Source organism: Papio anubis, chromosome 14 (assembly GCF_008728515.1).
Source record: "Papio anubis isolate 15944 chromosome 14, Panubis1.0, whole genome shotgun sequence".
NCBI lineage: Eukaryota > Metazoa > Chordata > Mammalia > Primates > Cercopithecidae > Papio > Papio anubis.
This window is the reverse complement of record NC_044989.1, coordinates 40,345,674-40,370,203: the sequence shown is the minus strand read 5'-3', so window position 1 is coordinate 40,370,203 and position 24,530 is coordinate 40,345,674. Positions and strand designations below refer to the sequence as shown.

The following is a 24,530-nucleotide window of genomic DNA, read 5'->3' as shown; positions in this document are numbered from 1 at the left end:
CCAGTTCTACAGTAATAAGTGACAGGTTTCATTTGATTTGCAGCCACTGATGTGTGGGATATGAGCAGGAGCATTTCCATGACATCTTCTAATGGAAAATTATGCAGGTTACAGAACAAATCGATCTACCATAAAGAACACCCCCTCTGCAGAATACGCTACAGACTTAGTAATTCTGTGAGATAATAAATGGACTTTTACCACTAATCAATGCGCTGAGAATAGACGTGATAGAAAATTTACCTCTTAAAATACAGTGCAAAGCATCCACAAGAGCCACAAAGAACTACCTTTTGCTTTCATCCCCTGAATATGATACCTGATCAATCTAAGAAAGTGTCATGGAAAAGTGTAAGTTTCATGAGTGGTTTAAATGTGGGGAGTGAGACAGATAATGAAAGACGGGTTTGTTTTGTTTTGTTTCATTTTGGTTTTTTGTTTGTTTGTTTGTTTTTAAGGCCCTTAATGATATGTGCTGTTAAGCCTCATAACCTGGGAGTAAGAGCAGGTCTAGTAAAATATCCCCCTAACACCGATTGATGGATCATTGCATTAGATATATTAGGGGAGCTTTTCATCACTATAGATTCCCCCTGCTCACCTTTCACTACACATGCAGAGGCTCTGATTTGGTGGTAAGGACAAGGAATCTTTGTTTCTAAAGATTCACAGGAAATTCAAGTGGCCAGCTGGATCTAAGGACCCACTGGTCTAATATGTTCCTTCCATAAAACTCAGGACCTCACAAGGTCAGAGGCTCATTTCACCTTGAGAAATGAGCCTTGTATTTACTGAGAATTCACTTCTTAAGTTTTAATGCATGCTTGAGTTTCCTCAGGACACCTTCTCTGGAAAGTCACCACTCACTACAACTGCCCCCACCATGTGTCATTTCATTTACCTCCTCTTTTGTATTAAAACTCTTTGAGCGTACCACCACCAATGCTGCTACCTGAAAATGTTTCCTTGTCCCCCCTCAAATCACAACACAAGTCAGCTATTTGGTTTTATTTCTAATAGTCTCCTCTCAGCCCAAACTGTGACTCTTTCTTCCCCCCCCCCCCATAAAGTTGTTAGTCTCCTGATTTTAAAATATTAGCACTCCCTCCTTTAAGTTGAAAGACATCCTACCCTAAGCTTCAAGGACCCTAGCATTTCTCAGCCTTCCTGTAACTCACCCCTCTCGGTCTCCCCTTCTCCCCACCTCCCTTTACTCTTTTACATTCTTACCAGTGATATTATTACGGTATTGGATTTCACATTGCTTTGATTTTTCTTTTAAGGTCACTCCTTTGGAAAAAAGTCTATTAGCTCACATCAATGCCTTCAATTACCACTTCAAAATGTATGACAAATATATAGAGAGTCTTGCCATCCAGATATTTCATCTTCACTCCGGATCTGTTATGCACAAATAGTCTATTAATATACATTCTATAAGACATTTCCCATCATGACTTGGATTAAATATATCAAGATAAGAATTATCTTCTCCCTACAAGATTCCCTCACCGCCCATATTATTATCCTTCTCCCATGTTCAGACCCTTGCAAACACTATTTACTTAAATAATTAATAGAAGTTATAGATAATCATAAAGATATAGCCATACAGAAGAGATTTGACAGGAAGCAGGTAGAAAGTTTCAATTTTTCTCCAAATTCTTTCTCAGCTTCATTCCTTTCCTCCGATTCTCCACAAGTCTGGACTGATCCCAACCAATTTTCTCAGCCCACTCCACCGTGACTTTAGGCAGGAGGAACTTCACAAGCCCTAGCCTAGCACTCCTCTGAGCCTCAGCATCACAATGAGCCTGTTGATCATCGGTCTCTGAACTATTCTCCAGTTCCAAAAGTCCAGTCTTTCATTTACCAGATACTTTACTGTCAAATTTCTGCATATCCCACATGTTCTTCCAGATACTCAGGGGGGAAAAAAAAAAAAAGCAGTAAACTACTAGATTCCTGAAATCTGCCTGAAATATTTGATTTTCTCTCTGGTTTCTGCTTCCCTGTGTTGACTTCAAGACTTCAGTTCATCCTAAATGGAGGCACATTCTTCTTGTGATCAGTCACTTTGGAGAACAGATGATGACAGAACTCTGCTACATGATACTATGAGCAGCCCTCTGTCCTGTTTTATCCTCCATTCTACATCACTCAGCTCCATGCTTTCTTGCCCATCTCACCCAGTGGCTTACCTAGCTTCTATGTAATCTAGATTTCCATATTTTCTGGGTTCTATGTTTTGTTTCTTCGGAATGGACCTTCCATCTTTGGTGGCTTTGTACAGACTCCCTGATATCCTACTCCCTGCTGTACTCCAGCAGGCAAGGTGAATTCCAGTCTTGGCCTCTTCCAGTCTGTCTCATCCCATTGTGTGGTCCTAGGCCTGGCCCTAGGATATGACATAACTGCTGCTACCTAAACCCTTACTATCACCTTTGCCTTCAACCTTTCACTGCTCCTATCTGCTTAACACAAAGAAGGGCAAGGAACTGGTGCTATTAATTTTATTAATGCGTCCAATATTAAGTGGCTATTTCTCATCATAAAACTCAAGACATTTTATTCTATCTCTACCTTTCAATTTGTCTTTCCTTGTCCCTTTCGTTTTCTTTGCGCGCGCGCACACACACACACACACACATTGCTTACTGAGTAACCTGAGTCATTTTTCTTAGTGATTGCTCACTGTTATCAGAAGAATGATATTCTCTTACCCTTTCCCACACCTCAACCTGTAAATTTTCATTTCATTATATCATCTTGGTTGTAATTCTCTCACCAGTCCTCCTGCCAATACTGTAGAAGATAATGTAATGTGATAGCAATTTTCCATGTAATTCATTAACCTGAGACCTTAGTTGGTGATAATTTCATTTAAAAACTTAACATATATGCCCAGATATCATTTTGTCATAAGGCTTGCCAAACCTACTCATGGTTGATAAAAATAAAATGAAATACATGCTCAGATCTGAATTTATGGTAGATAGATTTTCTTTTCATGAAAATCAGGTCAGTTTTACAATCTCATGATGTTTTCTCTAGCAGAATTCGTATTTTACTACCTCCATCATGCTACAACAAATTGATCTTGGCAGAGGAATTCAGAGAAAGCATTTCATGCAATTTCAACTTGTTTTCTCTAACCCACAGTCAAGTTTTCAGGAAGAAGAAATTTCGCAAAAGAAATTAAAGTAGCTTTCCTCTATTTATTCAGCTTTGACAGATCTAGACTGGAGATTGGGGGCCAGACACTTCTTTAAAGCATGCTGCTGGAGGGGTACCTGGCTAATTATTCAGGCAGGGACTTTAGGCTCTGCCAGTCCAGGAGATAATATCTTCTCCACATCTGCTTCCCTGCCCCCTCTCCTTCACTACAATACAAGCTTTATTCCAGAGTTAGAGTGATTGTAGTAAAAGTTAAAGTTAAATTGGATAATAGCAGTCCATAATCAAAAAGGCCCATTGGCTTCTTACAAAATTATGCCCACATGACTTAGCATTTCTCCTGTCTCCAAGCTGTCTTTCTTGACTCATCTCCCATCAACCCTTTACCACTTACATGTGCACACCATAAACATAAGTCAGATAGAACCTGATGCTTCTTAAACATGCCATGCCTTTCCAAGTCTGTTTATTTCCCCACCCATTGTGCTCACATAGCACAGAGCCCATACTTACAATTAACACACATGGAGGTGCATAATCTTTGGTTTACATGCCTATCCCTTCTCGAAGCTGTGAATTCGTACTCCTCTTTTTATCCCCGATGCCTAATGTGGGCCTGCCACAAAAATTGGATACTCAGTAAGGGTTTGTGGAATGGCTGAATGGAATAACATATTGCAGGAATCTAAAATGTGTCTGATAAATTCATTTTGCCCTTCCTCATGATGTCTAAGTCATGAGCTTGAATCACCTACACACCATTCATTTTGCTTACTGTCATGGTGAGATCAACATTAAGAACCCTATCTTTTTATCTAAAACATATGTGAGCTGCCTTTTACTAAGAAATGTAAGATACCTTGATCGATTGGCACAAACTTAAGTACAGACAGTGAGTCAACCAAAACCATTTATTACACAAACACTATGCGCCAGCACTGTGCTCACTGTCACAGGGAATGCACACATAGTTAATGCTGTCCTATCCCGTGGCGGCATGGTTACTGTTGAATACAGACAGTACTGCCTGAACAGTTGATATTCTTAGGGGGTCTGAAGACCCAGCACTGTATTTCCATGGATTCTCTTCAGTTCCATTACCAGTCTCACCAACCTTTGAATCTGTATCTCAGGAAGTCTAACTTTGTGAAAGCAATTTAATTACATATATTAAGAGAATTTTCATGATTCTACAAACTCAAAGTAACTCAATTAAAAAAAAATATTCAGGACCAACAAATATAACACCAAGACAGCAAGTTAATATGTAAGGGAAAATATATAATAATCTTCTAAGGGTTTCCTGGTCTAAATAATACAAAAACTAAAACTGTATATTTTATTGAATAGGATTTATTCATTATACATAGACCTGCCCTTGAGATGCCCTGCAAAGCTTTCCCGTAATTCTCCATTTGCTTTAGTGTTCCATATATTATAAGATAAACTTAATTCCACCATGATTAAAGTTAATAGAAATGTTAAAATTCAATAAGAAATTATAAATATTTAATAAAGCATTTGTTCATGTTCTAGCAGTCAATTGTATCTGCTGCTACAATTTTGAAAGACTTTAGTTATATAAATGTAAAAAAACCTCTAAAAGGAGATCCATGGTTAGGTGTCAGATATTATTGCTTTTTCATTCACACAGAAAACTCTTATTTTCCAAAATGAATATTTTAATATTCATATTAATGCCCCATATATATTTTCAAATTACAGCTGAAGAAGCTTTAGCTTACAGGAAAGATTGTTGGAATCAAGATGTCTAAGTTGGGTCAGTTGCAAGAATGAGATTAAGTTAGATAATAATGAAAGCACATGTGAAAATGCTTAAAGTGTGAAAATAATCTCTTATATAATTGAAAGATGAAGTGAGTAAATGATACTGCTAAAAGCTATAAATCTATTGCAAATGCAAATCTAGATCCCATAGGTTCTCTGTACCTACATGATTCTCTGAACAAAAGTACAGACTTCCTACAAAATTTACAAACTAATAAAAATCCTCAAAACAACAACCTTTCCCTATAAGATTATGTCTGGGTCAAAAGCTGAAATAGGGGTGAAGATTTGCTTTTTTGAGCACTAACTGAACTACATGTGATCCGTAGTAAAATTTAAAAAATTTTTCAAAGCTTATTTACAGGTTTTCCCCTACAATCAATGTGCACATTAAATGTAGCTCATCAGAGGCCTGTAATTAATCCAGGAATTGCTCACCAAATACTTTCTCACTCTTTGGTCCAGTGGTTCAATTTTGTTAAACAGTGTCATTATTTGCATTCTGTAAACCTGCTCTGGTTCTATAAAGTCTAACTAGGGAAACTTCCATCGTAAACAAGAAACAAAAAAAGGGAAAGAAAGCACAACACATTTTTAGTTTAAACCCAATAAAGTCTGTTCTGGTTTTGGTTAATTTTAATTTTAAGCTTTAAATTGCAAGTACCAGTAAATAGCTAAATTGTCTTGCAGATTTTATCTTGTGATGCTTACCTATAAAGTGTTTGGATCCCTTCTATCAAGAATATGAGCTTCAAAATGATAACTGATGTGTTTTAAAGCCAAATGGAATACCCAGAAAAGTTTTAAATATTCAGAGAGTCCACAGTTAGTGGGTGCATCACTGGACTTTGCAAGTAGTAGAAAGTAACAGCAAAAAAACAGGAGGTGTATTGATGCCCTTGATATTTTGTTGGTAGTAACTTTTAACTTGTAGTATATACTATATTTAATTGTTACTTGTTTGGGATTAGACATTCAAGAAGTATTTCTCCATATAGAGGCACACTACTCACCATGCCTACAAGCTTACCACATTGTTGCAAAGCCAGTTCTTTTCACAATTACCCCTTTTGAATTAGAAAACAAATATTCCCTTAAAAGTGCAAATAGATTGTCTAAGGGGAAAACACACACACAATCTTTGACCACGTCTAGTGGTAGAGGGGGCTGCATACCATAACTCTGTTTGAAGAAAGAAGAAAAGTAGAGAGAAGAGCAACTGCTAAGTGTGATGCCCAGAAGACTTGGGAATAATAATAACACAAGGAGTTGATTTTGATTTACTATTATTTTACCTGAACTCTTTATGTAGTGTTTCTCTGGATGTCCTAGTTTTGTTTCAGGTCAAAGATCTTTCAGGCCATGATTCAACACAGCCATCCTTACTAAAGGAAGTATTTGTTTCCATTGCGTGAGCCATTGAATTTATAAGGCATCCCTCAGCATGGCAGACAATGATGAAATGGTACTGAGTTACCAAAGAAAATCACGCATTTCTTTCTGTTATCAGCATCGGTTTTTACTTAATTCAAAAGAGAGGAGAAAAAGAAAAGCTTTCTATGAAGAGCGGTGAGTTCGATTTTAGCAGCATCGAGAAGAAAAACACTAGGATAATGGCAGATAAACAAATAACAGATGTGGATTCGGAGTCTGAAGATGAGTTTTAATCCTGATTCTGGCATCCACTAGCTTTGAGGCATTGGTTAATTTCACTGAGTCTCAGTTTGCTTATGTGTATAATGAGAAGTGAACAGGGAGATTTCTGTGATTAAGGATTGAGAGATTGTGCTTCTAGATTGAAAAGTGGAGGGCTTGGGAAGATGATGGCTGAAGTTAAGTGGAAAATAACTAATGCTATTTTGATGACAAACTTGGGAATGGGTGATTAGCAGAAGGGCACTAAGCACCATGGCATTTGCGAGTGATTTAGCATGAAGAATTATTTGTTACAGAACAAACAAGACGCTTAGCGAGGTAGCCAGAATGGCCTTCTAGGCAAACAACATTGGCAGATGAATCCCGAAAACTTTTCCAGCAAAACCAGCCAAAAGGTTGGTAATGACCAAGGAGCGAATTTCTCCTTTTAAAAATGTACGTGCAAATTTTCCATATGGCAGAATTCAGACAAGAACTTCCATACAAGCCAATAGAAAGAAAAGATGGGGAACGTTACCTTCTACATTAAGAGTCCAGGGTGGGGCCCAAGCATGTGAGGAGGATTGTAGGGAAAATAAACTTTGGTCTCTAAAAGAGCTAAGCCCAAGTAGCTCATCCATAGAAAAATATCAAAACTTCGTAATATTCTTGGCAATTTCATTAAAAGCTAAAACCAAACATTTTAAAATGTTAATTTCTAGTGATAGGATTATGGGTGACTTTTTCTTCATTTCTGCATTTGTCAAATTTTTAACAATTAGCAAGTATTACTTTAAAATGGGCCAGGCACAGGGGATCACACCTGTAATCCCAGCATTTTGAGAGACTGAGGTGGATGGGAGTTCGAGACCTGTCTGGTCAACATGGTGGAACCCCATCTCTACTAAAAATACAAAAATTATCCGAGTGCAGTGGCATGCATCTGTAGTCCCAGCTACTCAGGAGGCTGAGGCAGGAGAATTGCTTAAACCTGGGAGGCAGAGGTTACAGTGGGCCAAGATCGCACCACTATGCTACGGACTGGGCAACAGAGAGAGACTCCGTCTCAATAATTAATAATAATATGCAGGAAAATCCTTTAAAAGAATATACATTATCCTAAAGCAATCCACATTATTTTAATTGTATTTAGTGAGAAAGAACCCATGGAATATAAGCTTGCTAATATGGACTATTGTTCCTTCTGGCAGTTTATGATGTTTCATATAAACAAGGACGTAAGTCTATTTAGAATCAAGTTTAGTTTAATCCAGGTTATCAGGAAAAGCAACAGCCAAAGGGATACACCAAAAATTTGACTTAAAGAAAAATCTGATATTGATTTCTACTAGTCTACGCCTTGATATTAGTAAATTAGCTTTACTAATACCTAAGGTCCTATTCTCTTATCTCCTAATGTGAAAAAACAATAACATATTAGACATAAAATTAAAATGTGAAATTTAAACATCAGCATCAATTCACGAATTATTGGTTTCTTTTAGCCATGTTCAAGAAAATATCTGGCACCCATCTTTAAGAGTACATACAGAGATTGATTTGCCACTGTGTATTTTGTGGCCAGGGACATAGAGAGGAAAGGAGGGAAAAGAGAGAAAGAGAATATGAATTTTAAAACTTAAGAAAGCCCAGCTTATTTCTTAGTGTTCTTATTTTAAAGCTGACCTCTTTCTGACAGAGATGCTTTCAGCATATTCTAGCTGCTGTCCTATAACATTTCAGGAGTAAAGTCCTTCCAGTGTTTTCCTTGACACTTTTTACTTTGAAAAAAGAAACGTAACATAGGAAGAAAGACCAAAGGTACAAATAATCTCTGGAACGAGTCTGATGACAATCCAGGAATGTTTAAAATGTTCAAGATGAAGAGAGCTTTTGAAAAGGATGGGCAACCAGCAGTCTGTTTGAAATCCAGCAGCATCGATTTCATTGTCATTCTGAATTCTCATAATAGGCAGTGGCAAATGGAGAGCTGATCTTTCTAAAACTGAACCAAACAAAGATGTTGATGTGTTTCCTTTCTAGAAAAGATGCTCTTTGCCACAAATTGTTCTGAACGTTACCTTAAACTTTGAAAAATTTGATAAAATGTTATTTTCTAGAGAATCTGCATTCAAGGAGTAAAGATCTCAGATTATAGACAAATATGTAGTCTTATAAGTTAATAAGTTTTACGATGCCAAGAATCTGCCATCATTTTGTTAAATGTGATCCTCTCATAGAATTTGCACAATGCCAATATTTTTAAACAGTAAAAAATAAATTTGCATCTATTTTGCCATATTTCAACATGGTACCCTATGCTTGATCCACTTTAATTTTCACTGAGCAGAGAAATTGTCTCAGCAGGCATGTGTAGGTAACAGACCCAAGATCCTTATTGCTTTACCCTCCTTAAGGCTGAAGTTTATGAACTGCAGAAGAGTGAAGCAATGGTAAGGTATAAATTTTATATATCACAAAACTATGGTCAATTTTTAATACACCCATGTAATTTTGTCTTAGTAAACTTACTCACCAGATCTTCTCTGAAACCTACCATCATGGGATAGAACACTGTGGGGATATTAGACTGACTAGCCTATTATTTATTGAAATAATAATTATGGATCCCCGTAGTATCTCTTTGAAGTGGTCAACCAGCATGTCTTCTAGGGACAGAAAAGTAGCTCAAAGATTTGTTTGTTTGAGACTAACACTGACAATTGATTGCTAAAAACAAAAACTAAAGAATTAAATGTATTCCTATTTTGCATTTGACAAAATGAATTGGTTACCACTAAGTTTCCATAGTGAGCAGAGGAAAATAAAATAGGGCAAGGTTATGTTAGAAAACCCTAACTCCAGAGCTCTCTAAAGCTCCCTTGGTCTCCCTGGGAATAGTAGGAGTTTAGCTGTCCCTGTCTCTTGCTCTGCTTGAAGCAATGATTTCAATAACCATTTGACAATACCAAAAGATCAGGGCATGGATGACAAGGCCTCTTGGAGAATTACTTTGGTTTAGCTACTTTAACAACTCTTGTCCTTGGAGTCTATTTAAATGACAGAATAGCACCACCACCATTTTTCAGGCTAGGCTTTATAGCAGGAGCTCCAGGAAGAGCATGACTTCAGATCCCTGTGTGTATCCAGCTAGTGGTGAGTGAGAACCTGGCAGAGCTGTGCTCCTTGTGTTCTTGAGTTTCAGATTATGGACTTGGATGCCCCATTATATGGGATTTGATCCAAAGTTATATATGAGAATGAATTTGAGGGTATTGCTTATTACTCCATTGAATATTTCCTGACCCCCAGCTCTACCATCTGCCAATTGCCCCTTTTAGTAACTGGGTAAACAGGCAGGTAAGAACTGCAAAACGAGCCACTCCTTTTCAACTAATAACAATAGCACCTAACATTTCATTAACTCTTTGCAAAATAATTTTTGCATACAATATATTATTTATTTATTTATTTTTTTTTTTTTTTTTTTTTTTTTTGAGACGGAGTCTCGCTCGGTCGCCCAGGCTGGAGTGCAGTGGCCGGATCTCAGCTCACTGCAAGCTCCGCCTCCCGGGTTCACGCCATTCTCCTGCCTCAGCCTCCGGAGTAGCTGGGACTACAGGCGCCGCCACCATGCCCGGCTAGTTTTTTGTATTTTTTAGTAGAGACGGGGTTTCACCGTGTTAGCCAGGATGGTCTCGAACTCCTGACCTCGTGATCCGCCCGTCTCGGCCTCCCAAAATGCTGGGATTACAGGCTTGAGCCACCGCGCCCGGCCAATATATTATTTAATCTTTGCAACAACCTGTGAATTTCATTATCCACGTTTGATAAATGATGATACCCATTATTTGATCATCACAACACTGTGAACATCATAATCACTGTGAAGTGAGTTCTGTTATCCTCATTTGATAGATTATAACATTGATGTTTAGAAAGATGCCAAAAGTGACCCAAATACCTTAGCTAGAAAGTAACAGAGCCAAGTTACAAACCTGGATAATGTGAGTTCAGGATTAATTCTCTCAAGATTTCGAGAAAGGAAACAATAGACTTAAGTCATGATTCAGTCCTATTTCTATGACTATCCTAGCATGGGATATTGAGCAAATCCCCAGTTGAATCCATGCCCAAAATATCTCACCAGTAATCTAAAAATGATGTAAAAATATTAGTGGAAATAATATGAATAGCAACCTGTCCTTATTCCATTTGAAACGTTTACTAGGCAGAGGAGTTGATTTGGGTCACTTAACAGAAAATGATAATATATGCATGGATCTTCTCTGACTGCTCCTTCCTTTCCCTAACCCCAAATCACTATAACTCACCAATCAACTTGTGAAAGGAAAAAAGGCTTAAAATGCACCAGGAATTTAAACCAAATGATACAAAGGCAACCCATGGCAAGCTTATCATCGCTTGTATGTAGAAAGAAGTAAATGCCAACAAAAGCACTAGAGAATGCTCAAGGTGATATGAACAGAGCTATTGACTTTGCAAAGGCAGCAGACCTCCTTATGATTATAGTTGTATAGGGAAAGGTGACCCATCAGCAGTCACCAACTCCCTCCACCCCACCTGGCCTTTTGTCTCCAAGTCCCCAGCTCTAGGCAATCACTAATCTGCTTTCTGTATCTGGATTTGCCTATTCTGGACTTTTCCTATAAATGTAATCACACAACAGGTAGCCTTTTATGTCTGGGTTCTTTCACTTGGAATGATGTTTTCAGGGTTCATCCATGTTGTAGCATGTATCAATACATCATTCATTTTTATTGCAAAATAATATTCCCTTCTGTGGATACACCACGTATTATTTATCCATTTATCAGTTGATAAACGTAAGTTGTTTCCACTTTTTGGCTATTACGAATAATGCTGCGATGAAAATTCATGCACAAGTTTTTGTATGAATACATGTTTTTAATTCTCGTTGGCATATAGTGAAATTGCTGGTTCACATGGTAATTCTATTTTTAAACTTTTGAGGGCTTCTCCAAAGTGGCTGCACTATTTTACATTCCTACTAGCAGTGTACAAGGGTTCCAATTTCTCTACATTGTCATCAAGACTTGTTATTGTCTGTCTTCTTTATCGTAGTCATCCTAGTGAGTGTGATGACATGGTATCTCCCGGTTGCTTTGATTTGCATTTCTGTGATAGCTAATTATGTGGAGCATGTTTTTATATATTTATTGGCCATTTGTGTTTATCTTCTGTGGAAAATGCCATTCAGATCCTTTGCCCATTTCTTTTTTTTTAATTTTTGGTTAGTTTGTCTTTTTAAGCTGTAGGAGAAGTTTATCCTGAAGTTTTTAACATCAAGTATACAAGTATACTATGGATCAAATTTCAAACTCATTATGGTCAGAGAAGTTGCCAGGTTCATGCGTGGTCAGTCCTGGGTCAGTTCTATTCTGGAGTCTGGGAGTGTGATGGCTTACATGTGGGAAAGTTCCAGTTCCTGACATGGCCCTTCACTGACATGGCTCAGAGGCTCTGTGGCGGGGACATGAGGCGTTACTGTCTTCCGTGGCAATTGAAATGCTTAATTTGTCTACTCCCCAGATATAATCACTGTTGTGTAAAAACATTCACCAGAGCTCCCATCACTTTCTTGAGAAGGAAATCTCTATGCATGAGTGTAAACTCTGATGCCTGAATCCTAAAGGTGTTTTCTCACCTGTACTATTAAGGTTGCCTGCAGAGACCAGCATTTCCTGAGAGGGGAAAACAACTTCAAGTACATTTTATAATCCAGAAAAGAACAGGAGTAAAAGACAAAACAAAATGATTTTCCCATGTTTCCACCTACCTTGCTAATTAGATCTAAAATTTAGTTTTGACTATTACTGTCTTACAATTCTATGTATTCTTTGTGTATATTATTAATGTAGTTTTTTAAAGCAAGCCCTGGCTACATGTTAGAAGCACCTAAAATCCTTTTAATTTTTAAAAATTTTTATTGATTGAGGCAGTGTCTCACTCTGTCTCGCAGTTCCGGAGTGCAGTGGCATGATCACATCTCACTGCAGCCTCAACCTCCTGGGCTGAAGCCATCCTCCCACCTCAGCCTCCCATGTAGCTGGGGTGCAGGCAAGCACCACCACGCCCAGCTGTTTTTTTTTTTGGTGGGGGGAGGGGTTTGCTTGTTTGTTTTATTGTTTGTTTGGGTTTTTTTGCATGTGTATTGTTTTTTTGACTTTTCATAGAAACAGGATCTCACTTTGTTGCCCAGGCTGGTCTAAAACTCCTGGACTCAAGCTGTGCTCCCACCTCGATCTCTCAAAGTGCTGGGATTACAGGCATGAGCCACTGTGCTTATCCAAAAACTTTAAAAATCTATATTCATGCTGGGGGTCCCACAAGCAGAATTTGATTTAACTGATCTGGAGTGGGTTTAGGCATTTATAGGTTGCAAAATCCCACAGGTGATTCTAATATGCAGCCAGGTCCAAAACACAAGCCCAACTATTACCAGCCTCTTGGTTTATCATCCAACTTAATAACAAGAACCCATTGTCCACTCTAGATTGGTGCCTCTCAGACTTCAACATGCATGAGTCATCTGAGAATCTTGTTAAAATGCAGATTCTGATTCTGTGGGCCTGGATGGAGCCTATGATTCTGCAATTCTAACAAGTCCCGCACTTTAGGTGAAGCTGACACTGAAACTGCTGGTTGACTATTCAGAGTTCTCAGAGTTGGTGAACCATTGCATGCTCACGGCTCTTTTTAATTAAACCTTTATCTCCTCAATGATTTAACTTTTTAAAGCAGCCATCATGGAATATAACATGTGCTGCAGTCCTTTTAAAAACAGAATTGAGATTCTATCATTTTCATACAGTCATTCTTTGTTAAAGATGAAACAATAAAACTTGATATTAAAGTAATGATCTAGATCCTTTAAAGTGGCCATAAAAATACTGCACAGTTGAATGAATAAGGGACCTACTGGTTGATTTTGAGTCATATAATTTAAAGGTTTCGGTTCCTGAAGCCACAGGAGACTCACTTTGTGACCTTGGATATTACCAAGGTCTCTGAGAGTCGTCGTTTTCCCTGTCAATCTCAGGTAGTAAGAATTACTTCTTGGGCTGTTATGAAGATCTGTGAATTAAGAAATGCAAAGAGCCTATCATTCCACTGGCCTCTGAGTATGTCTAAGGAGAGGGTAAATCTTAAAAGACAAAAAGCAACCGTAAGCATCTAAATATGTGAAATCCTCACTAAAATCTTTTGTTTAAGGATCTAAAATGGAGGAGTCTCTTCTCTTTAATCCTCCAGTTCATCCTTTCCTCATCTTCTCCCAACATCAAGGGCAGTCTTAAAGAAAAGAAACCACAGAAGGACAAATTGAGGCTTAAGTTGAAAAAGAGACTGTGGTACCACTTTGGGTTAACAATGAGAAACTAAAATACATTTCGAAGAGACTTTCTTCTTCAGCTCTCATTAATAAAGCCACGTCTTTCTTTTCTGTCTGCCTGCCTGAGTCAAAACCAGATATAAGAACTCCTTGGTAGTCTGTTTGAAGGTGTTCGGGTCCTTTGAGACACATAAGATAAGAGAGAGAGAGAGACTGGGAAGTAAAGTATAGATGTTGGTTTGGTATCATCAAATAAAAGGCACTGCAAACTTCAAAAGGAATGATCAGTATTTTTCCACTAAATAAATTTATCTTTCTTTTTTTTTTTAGAAATAGAACCAAAATGTACTTCCATAAAAATTTTGGCAATATTAAGAAATATTTTAATGCTATTTGTAACTGCTTTGCTAGTTTCCAGAAACTACAGTTTTTATAGTATACTGCTCAAATTTGAAAAGTTGTAAAAAAGAAGTGAGTTTTCCTGTCTTTATAGTAATTATAATAGTTGGAAGTTGTGTGATACCAGTTTTTCTATTTGTTCTTTATCAGTGCAGTAAAAATGCAAGAATTATATTTGGATGAAGGGCTGTGTCTACCCAACAGTTCCAGTCTTGTTTTTGTTAACCTGTCAATTTAAAGAAAAGAAGTAGCAACAACTATGTTCCCTGTTGGTAAACAGAACAGAACAGCCAAAATGGATGTGCGTTTTCAGGGAGCTGGAGTCCTTGTGACAATGCAAAAGTCCTGTGGACATGGTATTGGTGTGGCGATGGGGCCAACTGGAGGACATTCAAGGTTCTGTCAGTCCTTGAGATTCTTTCTACTGCAGAACTGTGAGGAACATGCTTCTGCTGATTATCAAGCCAGAATAACTGACATCTTCACCAAACCAACCCCATCTCACATACTATCCCCTGTGAAGGAAGAAGTGGTGGCAATATCTTTCATGCATTAGGCTCTGGAAAGTGAGAAGGAGACATCCCAAGGATGTGTTCCTTTAAAAACTATATTGGTTTATTTCACCTCTACTACCTTTGCTAAGGGGAGAAATTGTTCTGTTCTGAAGCAAAAGGTGAACATTACCAGTGCCTTCTGATTTTTGCCTCTGTTGATTTAAAGGGCTAATTCATAAGGACTGACTTCATCCTGCCACTTTAGATCCACTGAAATGTCCTTTAATAATCAAGTTTCCTATTAATAGCTTTACTGTGCAAGAGGAGTGAAATCAATATATAATTTAGTGGCTCTTCCTGTCAGAAGCATTATTGATTCTATTACTAATGATTTTGAAATGATATGCCATTATGCAAATTCCATCTATTTTAGATGTATTTGCCAGGCACCTACAAAAGTACTTTTTTCTTTTTCTTCATCCTTGATTTTTTCAGTGTCATAGTTATCAAGTACTTCAAAATTTTCTAAGAATTGTGATCCTATGAATAGGGATATGCTAGTGATAAATCATAAATGCTTATTTTATATGCAGACAAATTGTGTGGCGCTATATAACTGTATTTCCCACATTTATCAGCTACTCAGAATATAGAAAATTGACCGGGTGTGGTGGCTCACCCCTGTAATCCCAGCACTTTGGGAGGCTGAGGCGGGTGGATCGCCTGAGGTCAAGAGTTCCAGACCAGCCTGGCCAACATAGTGAAACCCTGCCTCTACTAAAAATACAAAAATTAGCTGGGCATGGTGGTGGGCATCTGTAATCCCAGCTACTCAGGAGGCTGAGGCAGGGGAATCGCTTGAACCTGGGAGGCGGAGATTGCAATAAGCCGAGATCACACCATTGCACTCCAGCCAGGGGAACAAAAGCAAGACTCCATCTCAAAAATAGAAAGAAAGAAAGGAAAGAAAAGAAAGCCATTAGAGGATTTAAATATTTATGATATTCACCAAGGATTAGCAATAATATGTTGTTTGATTTATTTGTGAATAAGTTGATTTGTGAATATGAAACAGGTACCTTTTCTACACAAACGTTCACCTTATTAGCAAGGCTACTTCTACCATCCCCACTGTACTTTATTTCTATAATCCAATTAAATATGTGATGAGATGCAGGGTGGGTTGCAAATACAAGATGGAGAAATGTAACATCAGATGTTTTTAAGTAATGCTAACAAGAATATTGCAACATGACTCTCACAATGAGGGATTTCAGTTTGATGTACCCTACAATGAAGCATCTTGATAATGGATGTTGGGCCATCAAGTCCAGAGAACAGTAGCATGGCCCTTTTATTGTCCATCAACACTTTCCTACCTTTGCTCTCACCATGCTGTTTTTGTAGAAATGTACAACTAACGTTTAAGATTGCAAGACTGCGAGATGGAAATGAATACCCAAAATGCATACGTTTTGTTGACAAAGAGGATAGACATATGGCAGTTTTGTGTGGGGTAAATTTGATCTATTTTTGCAACATCAAATTCAGTTCTAATGATCAAATAATCATCATTCCTTACATCCATCCTCCTGTGCCTTCTCTAATATTTTATAGTTTTTGGATTTTAGGGAAAAATTAAATATTCTAGTTTAGTCACAGTGGGCTAATTTTTTTATACTAAATAGGTGATTTTAAAAAATAATTCTAAAAGTTAGGATAGAGCTGTTTATAGTATACATGTAACTGGACATTATCATACTGTTGGTAGTTTTGTAAATATCTAATCACTCTTTAGAAAATGATTGTGGCTTTACTCATTTATAGCTGTTCATCTAGTGTCAGTATTTGAGGACAGATATGAGAAAGGAAAGGAGTTTCATGAGCTGCAGCTTTTTAGGAGTGAGACGTTGGAATGTGAGTATCATTCAAGGGTGTTCTCTAGCTGAGGAACAGAGAGTACGTTATTGGGTTTCAGGGTACCAGAACCAATAATCTGGTCTCAGGTCTACAATGCTAAGCCAAAAAGCAAGACTTAAGCATTTGGCATTAGGGACTGGGAAATTCAGAGAATTAAAAGTAACTAGGAAAGAAGACTGATATTCTTTAGTAGGCGTAGATCGAATGAAAACTTAATGACTTGGATAAATAAAATAAAAACAAGATTATAAACCAATTTCCTTCCAGAAGACCTAAAAAAAACTTAATGACCATGCTGTTAAAATTCTGTGTCTACAAACACTCATTGTTTCAAAAACGTTGATCAGAATTGTTCTTGGCCAATGTTATTGGAAACATTTTTTCAAGACAAATCAGTGTTTAAGAGGTTTCTAATAAGTTGTAGTATATGAAGTGTTTAAGCCCTTATTAATTAAAAGGTAACTTTAGGTTGGTTTATTTTCAGAGTAATCAAGAATGCTTATGGAAACCTGAGATTTGCATATTTGCATTTGTCCTCCCTGCCTGTCAGTCACTCATAGCCATAGGACCATAAGGCAAGAACTGTTAAAGGTTGGATTACAGGAAGAATTCTCATCAAAACACCTTGGTGTATTGGTGACGTTTGAAAGTAGTGTAAATGGCATGTTTCATAGAAAGTTAAAACTCAACTTTGGAAGAATGAAAATAACTACAAATCATGACACCCACCTGCTGCCACCCCACTTTCAAAACAGCTATTGTGAGGCCACAGCTTCCATCTTTAGAAAGACAAACAAAACATGTTTGTCTTCCTGCTGTGGTCTAGCTGGAGAATCTGACTAACCTGAATAAGAGTTTGATTCTAAGACATTGGGTGGGGTGAGATAATTTGACTGTATTTTCTTTGTGATATTTTTATTCATTTATTGTTAATTTATGATAAAAATATTATATTTGGAACTATAATAAAGCACAACGAAGGAAAAAAAATGACCTGTAAGCCTACTGCCCAGAGATAACTCTATTAATATCTTGATGAGATTTTTTGACTTGTTCTAAAGGAGCAAGTTCCAGGGCACAGCTTAGACAATCCACTGGTTAAGGTATTTACTAAATTAATGTGTTCTTCTTTTCTTTTTATTGTGATCTGTGTTTTTCTGCTTTTCCTCCTTATGATGATGACAAACCTATTAGTACTGAATGCTCTATTTTGCCTAAAATAATTCTGTGGCCCTGGGCAGGGGAGCTATGCATTGGGTGAAATCTCTGACCTTTCATACCTATCTGATATCCATTCTTGAAGAAAAAACTCACAGTACAGAAGTTTCTCGATTACTGTTTGTCTGAAAGTGCAACTGGTTAACCTTGCTTTCCTCTTTTCTATGTTCCTTCTCTTTTCTTTCCTCTTCCCCTTGTTCGTCAATTTCTATTCTCTGTTTCAGCAAAACAATATCAGTCAAGGTAATTGATGATGAGGAATATGAGAAAAACAAGACCTTCTTCCTTGAGATTGGAGAGCCCCGCCTGGTGGAGATGAGTGAGAAGAAAGGTGGGGGAGCTGCTCCAGGGCTGAGCCCAACAGCTTCTGCTGGCCTGTGCCACCCCTGGATGCCTACACTCTTCAGAACATGACTTACAATGCACACATCCCTCCACCTATGTAACAGGGCACAGATCTCATGCTGAGCCACAGTGGGCAGGCCTGTAGCTACATCAGCCAGCATTGGTTGTGCTGCACATTAACGTCTGAGAGATTAATTTTCAGGGCAGTCAATCAAGTGTCCATTTCTGGGAAAGTGGCTGTAGATGCCATGCAATGCCAAAAGGAAGGCAACGTTCTGATTTATCTTCCTATTTTGGGGTACCTACTGACCAGTAACTGAAGCAGGAATAATTCATGAAAGTGATAAATTAGCAAAGAAAACTTAATGGGGGCCAGCCAAGAGTACCCAAGATGCCCTTTTACATACTTCAGGAGGCCCATGTGCTGCCAGTTCTCCCTCCATAACATCACAGTAACATTCAGCTTGGTGGACACCAAGAGCATGAGCGTGTGACTCCAACCATTTGTTTTGCCTTTGTCTTGTGTTCCCACAGGAAGATCATTACCATTAGAATATTTGACCGTGAGGAATATGAGAAAGAGTGCAGTTTCTCCCTTGTGCTTGAGGAACCAAAATGGATAAGAAGAGGAATGAAAGGTGTGAGAGTAAACAAAGACATACCAGCGAGAAATTGTACTCTTCTCTCTCCGTGTCTCCCTACTCTCACACTTAACTCTCTCCTCTTCCTCGGCTTCCAAGTACTATACTTCATTGCCTTTGAAGCTTTAGCAGTTTCATTTCCCTTCCCTAATTCACAAGTGCAACAGGCAACGCCCACTCTCTTCAGGAAATGCCAACTAACCTTGATTGTAACCAGATTTAATAACACTGAAAGGGATTTCTGTAATTCAGAAATGATTATATAAAAGAATGTGTTTAGTTTTTCACTACTCACGGTTTATTCTAAAATGTCACTCCAATTATTAAATCTCCCCTAAAATTTTAGTGATAAAGACTGCTTAATACCTTGTTAATCATACCTCAATAAAGCTGGAAAAAAGAAACTACTTAATACTTATTAGTATTAGTAGATGACCCTAATGGCAACTAACAGGAAACTTCAGAATTCAATCATCAGGCTTCTTTAGAGAACACAGTTTAAAAATAATAAGAACCAAGATCCTTAAAGAGTAGTGTTTTCAATATTCTAGTGCTCATTTTAGCATATTTTTGTATCATCAAATACGACATTTAAAAGGCACCATATCTATGAAACCACAGTCATATCAATTTTCTTTGATCAGAAGAATAAGGCCCTTCAGTAAGAATTTAATCCTTGCTGAAGGCCTACCTAGCCTTATGCTCCAAAATCTCTTGATACTTATAGAATAAATTATTAACATATATAATAGAAAAAAAAAGTGTCCTTTATAACTAGATTTTACTGATTGTTAACATATGGCCTATATTTCATAGGAAAGACAGCAATCTTGTATCAGTTTTACAGAGGATTTCTTATTCTCAATTGTTAATAAGGCTTCATAAAATTATCCTCTAATAGTGGCCATTTTTAAAGGAATTCTGGTGATTTACTTGTGTAAAATGAACAGACCACATATTAATAGCTCTTATTAATTGCATACAAACAATTGGTGAGGACAGTATGATATGACGAGATGGGCCACTTTATAAGAAATATATGCTTTTACATGTAGAGGGAAAAATAAAATATATAGGACTAATTGCTATGTAGACATATAGGAAAATGTATCCCACATTCGTGGCCTCAGAGTCCATTGGTGGGAAAAAAACACGTATGTTTCTGTGTTAATCAAGTTCAAGATGGCGACAGGAGTCTTTGGAGTGATGGGAAAAGGAGCACTCAAGACCCATTTTAATGCAGCCTATTTAATCTGCTCCATAGATGGTAGATGGAAGAAAAAGAGACCAGAAAATTGTGCTGATTTCTTACAAAGATGGGATCCAAAATGCCTCCTTAACATACAGGAGAAAACACTTTCTTCTAATGTATTCCACCAAAGAACTTTATCGCAAGGAGGAGCATCATTGGATTCTGCTCTTTCAATTGCCATTTTAGTAAAATATGCCCTCATGTAACAGCAAATTAAAATTCCTTAGTAGCACTATCCAGTTTCACACCCTCCAAGTGGATTGTCACTATAAATAACTGACTTTTTAAAGAAAATATCCTCTAATGCCACTATCATTAGAGAGAAAACTGGGCCCAAAAAAGTAATTGTAACATTCCCCTGTTCAACTCAGGAAATAATTTGATATATTTAGCAAGATTGCTTTTACTAAAATAAAGTGCTACAGTACATTCTGGGTTTAAAGCACGTAACCTGAAAGACAAATTATATATCCCCCTCCCCCCCACCCAATGCCCTGTCAGTTTCCTGGGATTATATGTCCACTAGAAGGATTCTGGTTATCTAATAATTTACAGAAGTCACAGATAAGGACACACATAGGTGTTAATTCCTGGGACCATTAAGCTTTTAGGATTTTAATACATAAGCAATTCTTGGGGGACAAAGTATCATCCAAATAGAGCATCCCAAGATAGTGCTTTACCTTGGGCTAAACTACCCTTCCAGGCAGGGAACCTAAAATGGAATTTCCCAGGATGTTCCACCTATACTTACTGAATAAAAGTTGTGATACCCGAGATCCTGGATGATTTAAGGCTTCCATACGTTGGATTGACCAAATCCCAGGCAATATTTAATGAGGAAGCCTCACTCATATCAAGTTAAGAATGAATTTCATACAATGTTTCTACTGTATTTGGTAAACTAGATTTATATTCTAGGTATAAACATATATACTAGAAATGTCTTATGAAATGTAAAGAAATTAGGCCGGGCGCGGTGGCTCAAGCCTGTAATCCCAGCACTTTGGGAGGCCGAGACGGGCGGATCACGAGGTCAGGAGATCGAGACCATCCTGGCTAACACGGTGAAACCCCGTCTCTACTAAAAAATACAAAAAACTAGCCGGGCGCGGTAGCGGGCGCCTGTAGTCCCAACTACTCGGGAGGCTGAGGCAGGAGAATGGCGTGAACCCGGGAGGCGGAGCTTGCAGTGAGCTGAGATCCGGCCACTGCACTCCAGCTTGGGCGGCAGAGCGAGATTCCGTCTCAAAAAAAAAAAAAAAAAAAAAAAAAGAAATGTAAAGAAATTATATATAAAGTGAAATATATATATATACACACATACACACATATATATACATGTGTATTCAATCACACACATTTTCAGAAATTTCAGTTGGGATTGTTTATTCAGAAATATTCCCAACACTATATTTCTTTGGGGTATACCCATTTTTAGCAGTGGCTCCCTACCACTGTAATCAGATCTGCCTGGATTTCTTTCTGCTGATATTCCTCTTACTTTCATTATTCATCTGGTCTCTTATTCTGTGTTTGTCTTTGTCTATTTCCTTCACAGCCCTGTTATTGAATGAGCTTGGTAAGCATTTCATTTCTTGCATTTCCTTTCCATTTTTCTAGATTATTTTCCATTTCTGCCAGGTGATATAGTAGCTCTGTGACTTTTACTTCTCTTGACTTGCTAACAAGATTGTTGTTTAGGGCCATTGGCCTCACTTTGTCAAGGTCAAATAGTTTGTATTGCATTTTTAATTTAGTACAACCTTTTAAAAAATCAATGATTTCTTAGGTATGCACAAGAATTAAATTTGTGCATTAAATCTCATAATCTTAAAAGAATGATTAGTGATTCAGTCATGAATGTTTTCCTAGTCTTCTTAATTGTAAATATAATTTGGCAAGTACCTTGGGTGGGTTGTCAGGCAGTCTGATGTCACTGGTATTTGTTATGCAGAATGTAAGTTAAATTATAACATTTGTTGTTTTTTTTTTTTTTTTTTCCTTTTTAGGTGGCTTCACAATAACAGGTATGAATTTTTCAAGTCTAATGCTATCTAACTTTTACTGTCTGTTCTCACCAGATGTTATTACATTAAAAAAAATTTCTCATTTTTATTTGCTTTTAATGAAGGAAAATACCTGTATGGTAAGACTATTTTTCTAATGTTCCTTATTTTTCCCCAAATACCCTTCAACCATCAATCCAAACCCACACCTTACGTAACTTGCATTAATATTTAACTGTGGCACATGGTGTGCTCTTGCTGGTTTTACACATTTAACGTTTTACAAATTAATAACGTGTGTGTGTTGTGTTTATAAGCATTCCATATGGAGAAACTGTAATTGTTCATATTTTGACACTGATCAATTTACACATGTTCACATAGTGCTGATAAGGTACGGTTCCCTGATAGAGGCTCCGAAGAGCACCAGAATAAAGATGGCACAATTGCTAGCCTCAGAGAAACATAGGAGCTGACATCCAAGATAGATCCAGGGTCCAAGCTTAGGATCCTAATAACACATAAATGCCATGTTGAGGAAATACATAAAAATACATGCTGAGGAAATACGTAAAAATACATCATTTTAACACATAAATTTTCATTCATAAATTATGTATGTAAATGCATAATTTATAATACATCATATAATATGTTGAGCAGAGCCTTCCCCTCATCCCACCACACCAATCTGAGGGTCCCTCTGGGGACTTAGGTTTTAGTATTAATAACATGGTAACGAGTAATATTTCTGCCACTTGAAGTATATTACGAAGTATTCTATAAAAACTCAAAATGTCTATAAAAACTCAAAATCAGAAATGAAAAAAAAGTTTCAAACACTTAAATTTAGAATGGTACTCAGCCTGTGTTGATTGCATTATTTAGTACAACTCCAAAACTATGTTCTTGTGTACAAAACAAAGATATTTCCTTATAGCACCCTCTGTTGTCTCTAAATATCTTCTCACCCTTTTAGTCATCTGTGCACATTTAGAGAGAGAGAGAGAAATATTTAAACAGTAGATCTGATTTGTCTGAAGCTGTAGGCTGAAGATGTCTTTAATGGCCTACATTCTGTATCAGTATGTGATATATTCCAATATACTGTGCCAATATCAATTTTTTCCAATATATTGTGCAGATATCAAAATTTTGAAATCAGAGATCTGAACAAAAATATTTAGAAGGAAATATACTTCAAATTTCTGATCATGAAAATACTACATCAGGAATTGGGATGAACTTAATCCACTGTTAGTGTAAACTCATGAACAAGCAGTTCCAATCTGATTCTGTCCAAAGTAGAATTTTCTAAATGCGGGCAGTTTCACATGGGCTGTTGCTCTCCACTGCTTCTCTCCAGATGTGGCATTTAATGACAAAATGATTCATAGACTCTCAGAGAGACAGAAGTTGAAAGGGATAAAAATGTTAAACAGGACAAGTCTTTGTGTTGGATTTCTTAAATCTGATTCATTTGAAGCTCTTTTGGGTCAGATCTCCCCAAATCTGCACTACTAAAAGTTTTTTTTAAAATCAAGTACAGGAATTTATACTCCATTTTTTAAAAAACTTTTATCTCCTTTTTCTCATTCCTTCATTTTAACTGCTTGAGGTCCCCTTGTAAATACTCTAATTCTGTCACCCAAGGATAAATTAGTTATCCCTGGGAGATCTGAGGAAGGTAGAAATTTGGCAAGCCAGTTTTCATGACTGAATTGAAGTAATAATGTTTTTAAGTCAACCATTTTAGAAATAGTATACCATCCAACAGCACCTTCCATCCTGTGAAATCTGATAAAGAGACCTTAACTAAAAACCTGTGGCTACTAAGATGCTCTGTTAGAAACATATTCAAACACGTCACTATGTTTTGTTTTCTTTACTATTGAATATGTCAGGATTTTTTTTTTTTTTTTTTTTTTTTTTTTTTGAGAGAGAGATGGAGTCTTGCTGTGTCACCAGGCTGGAGTACAGTGGCGTGATCTTGGCTCACTGCAACCTCTACCTCCAGGGTTCAAGCGATTCTCCTACCTCAGCCTCCCAAGTGTCTGGGACTACATGTGCGTGCCACCACACCTACCTAATTTTTGTGTTTTTACTAGAGACGGGTTTCACCATGTTGGCCAGGATAGTCTCAATCGCCTGACCTTGTGATCCGCCTGCCTCAGCCTCCCAAAGTGCTGGGATTACAGGCTTGAGCCACTGTGCCTGGTCCAAATTTTTTTTTAAGGGCCTTCGTTCTATGTCATTTGAACCATCCTCTCTTCTAGG

General features: G+C 37.4%; 1 protein-coding gene across 30 annotated transcripts in view; it reads left to right on the top strand.

Moving 5' to 3' along the window:
- SLC8A1 (solute carrier family 8 member A1) overlaps nt 1-24,530 on the top strand; it is a 386,709-nt gene that overhangs the window by 302,400 nt on the left and 59,779 nt on the right. For 10 of the 30 annotated variants that reach the window (XM_009184063.4, XM_003908546.5, XM_009184065.4 and 7 more), the window contains 4 exons: nt 18,231-18,337; nt 21,806-21,826; nt 22,257-22,274; nt 22,379-22,393. In XM_009184063.4, the coding sequence (XP_009182327.1) occupies nt 18,231-18,337; nt 21,806-21,826; nt 22,257-22,274; nt 22,379-22,393 (161 nt within the window). Of the gene's footprint in view, nt 1-18,230; nt 18,338-18,885; nt 18,990-21,805; nt 21,827-22,256; nt 22,275-22,378; nt 22,394-24,530 lie in introns of all 30 variants that reach the window. The other 20 variants (XM_003908547.5, XM_031655122.1, XM_031655118.1 and 17 more) reach the window with 7 other exon arrangements.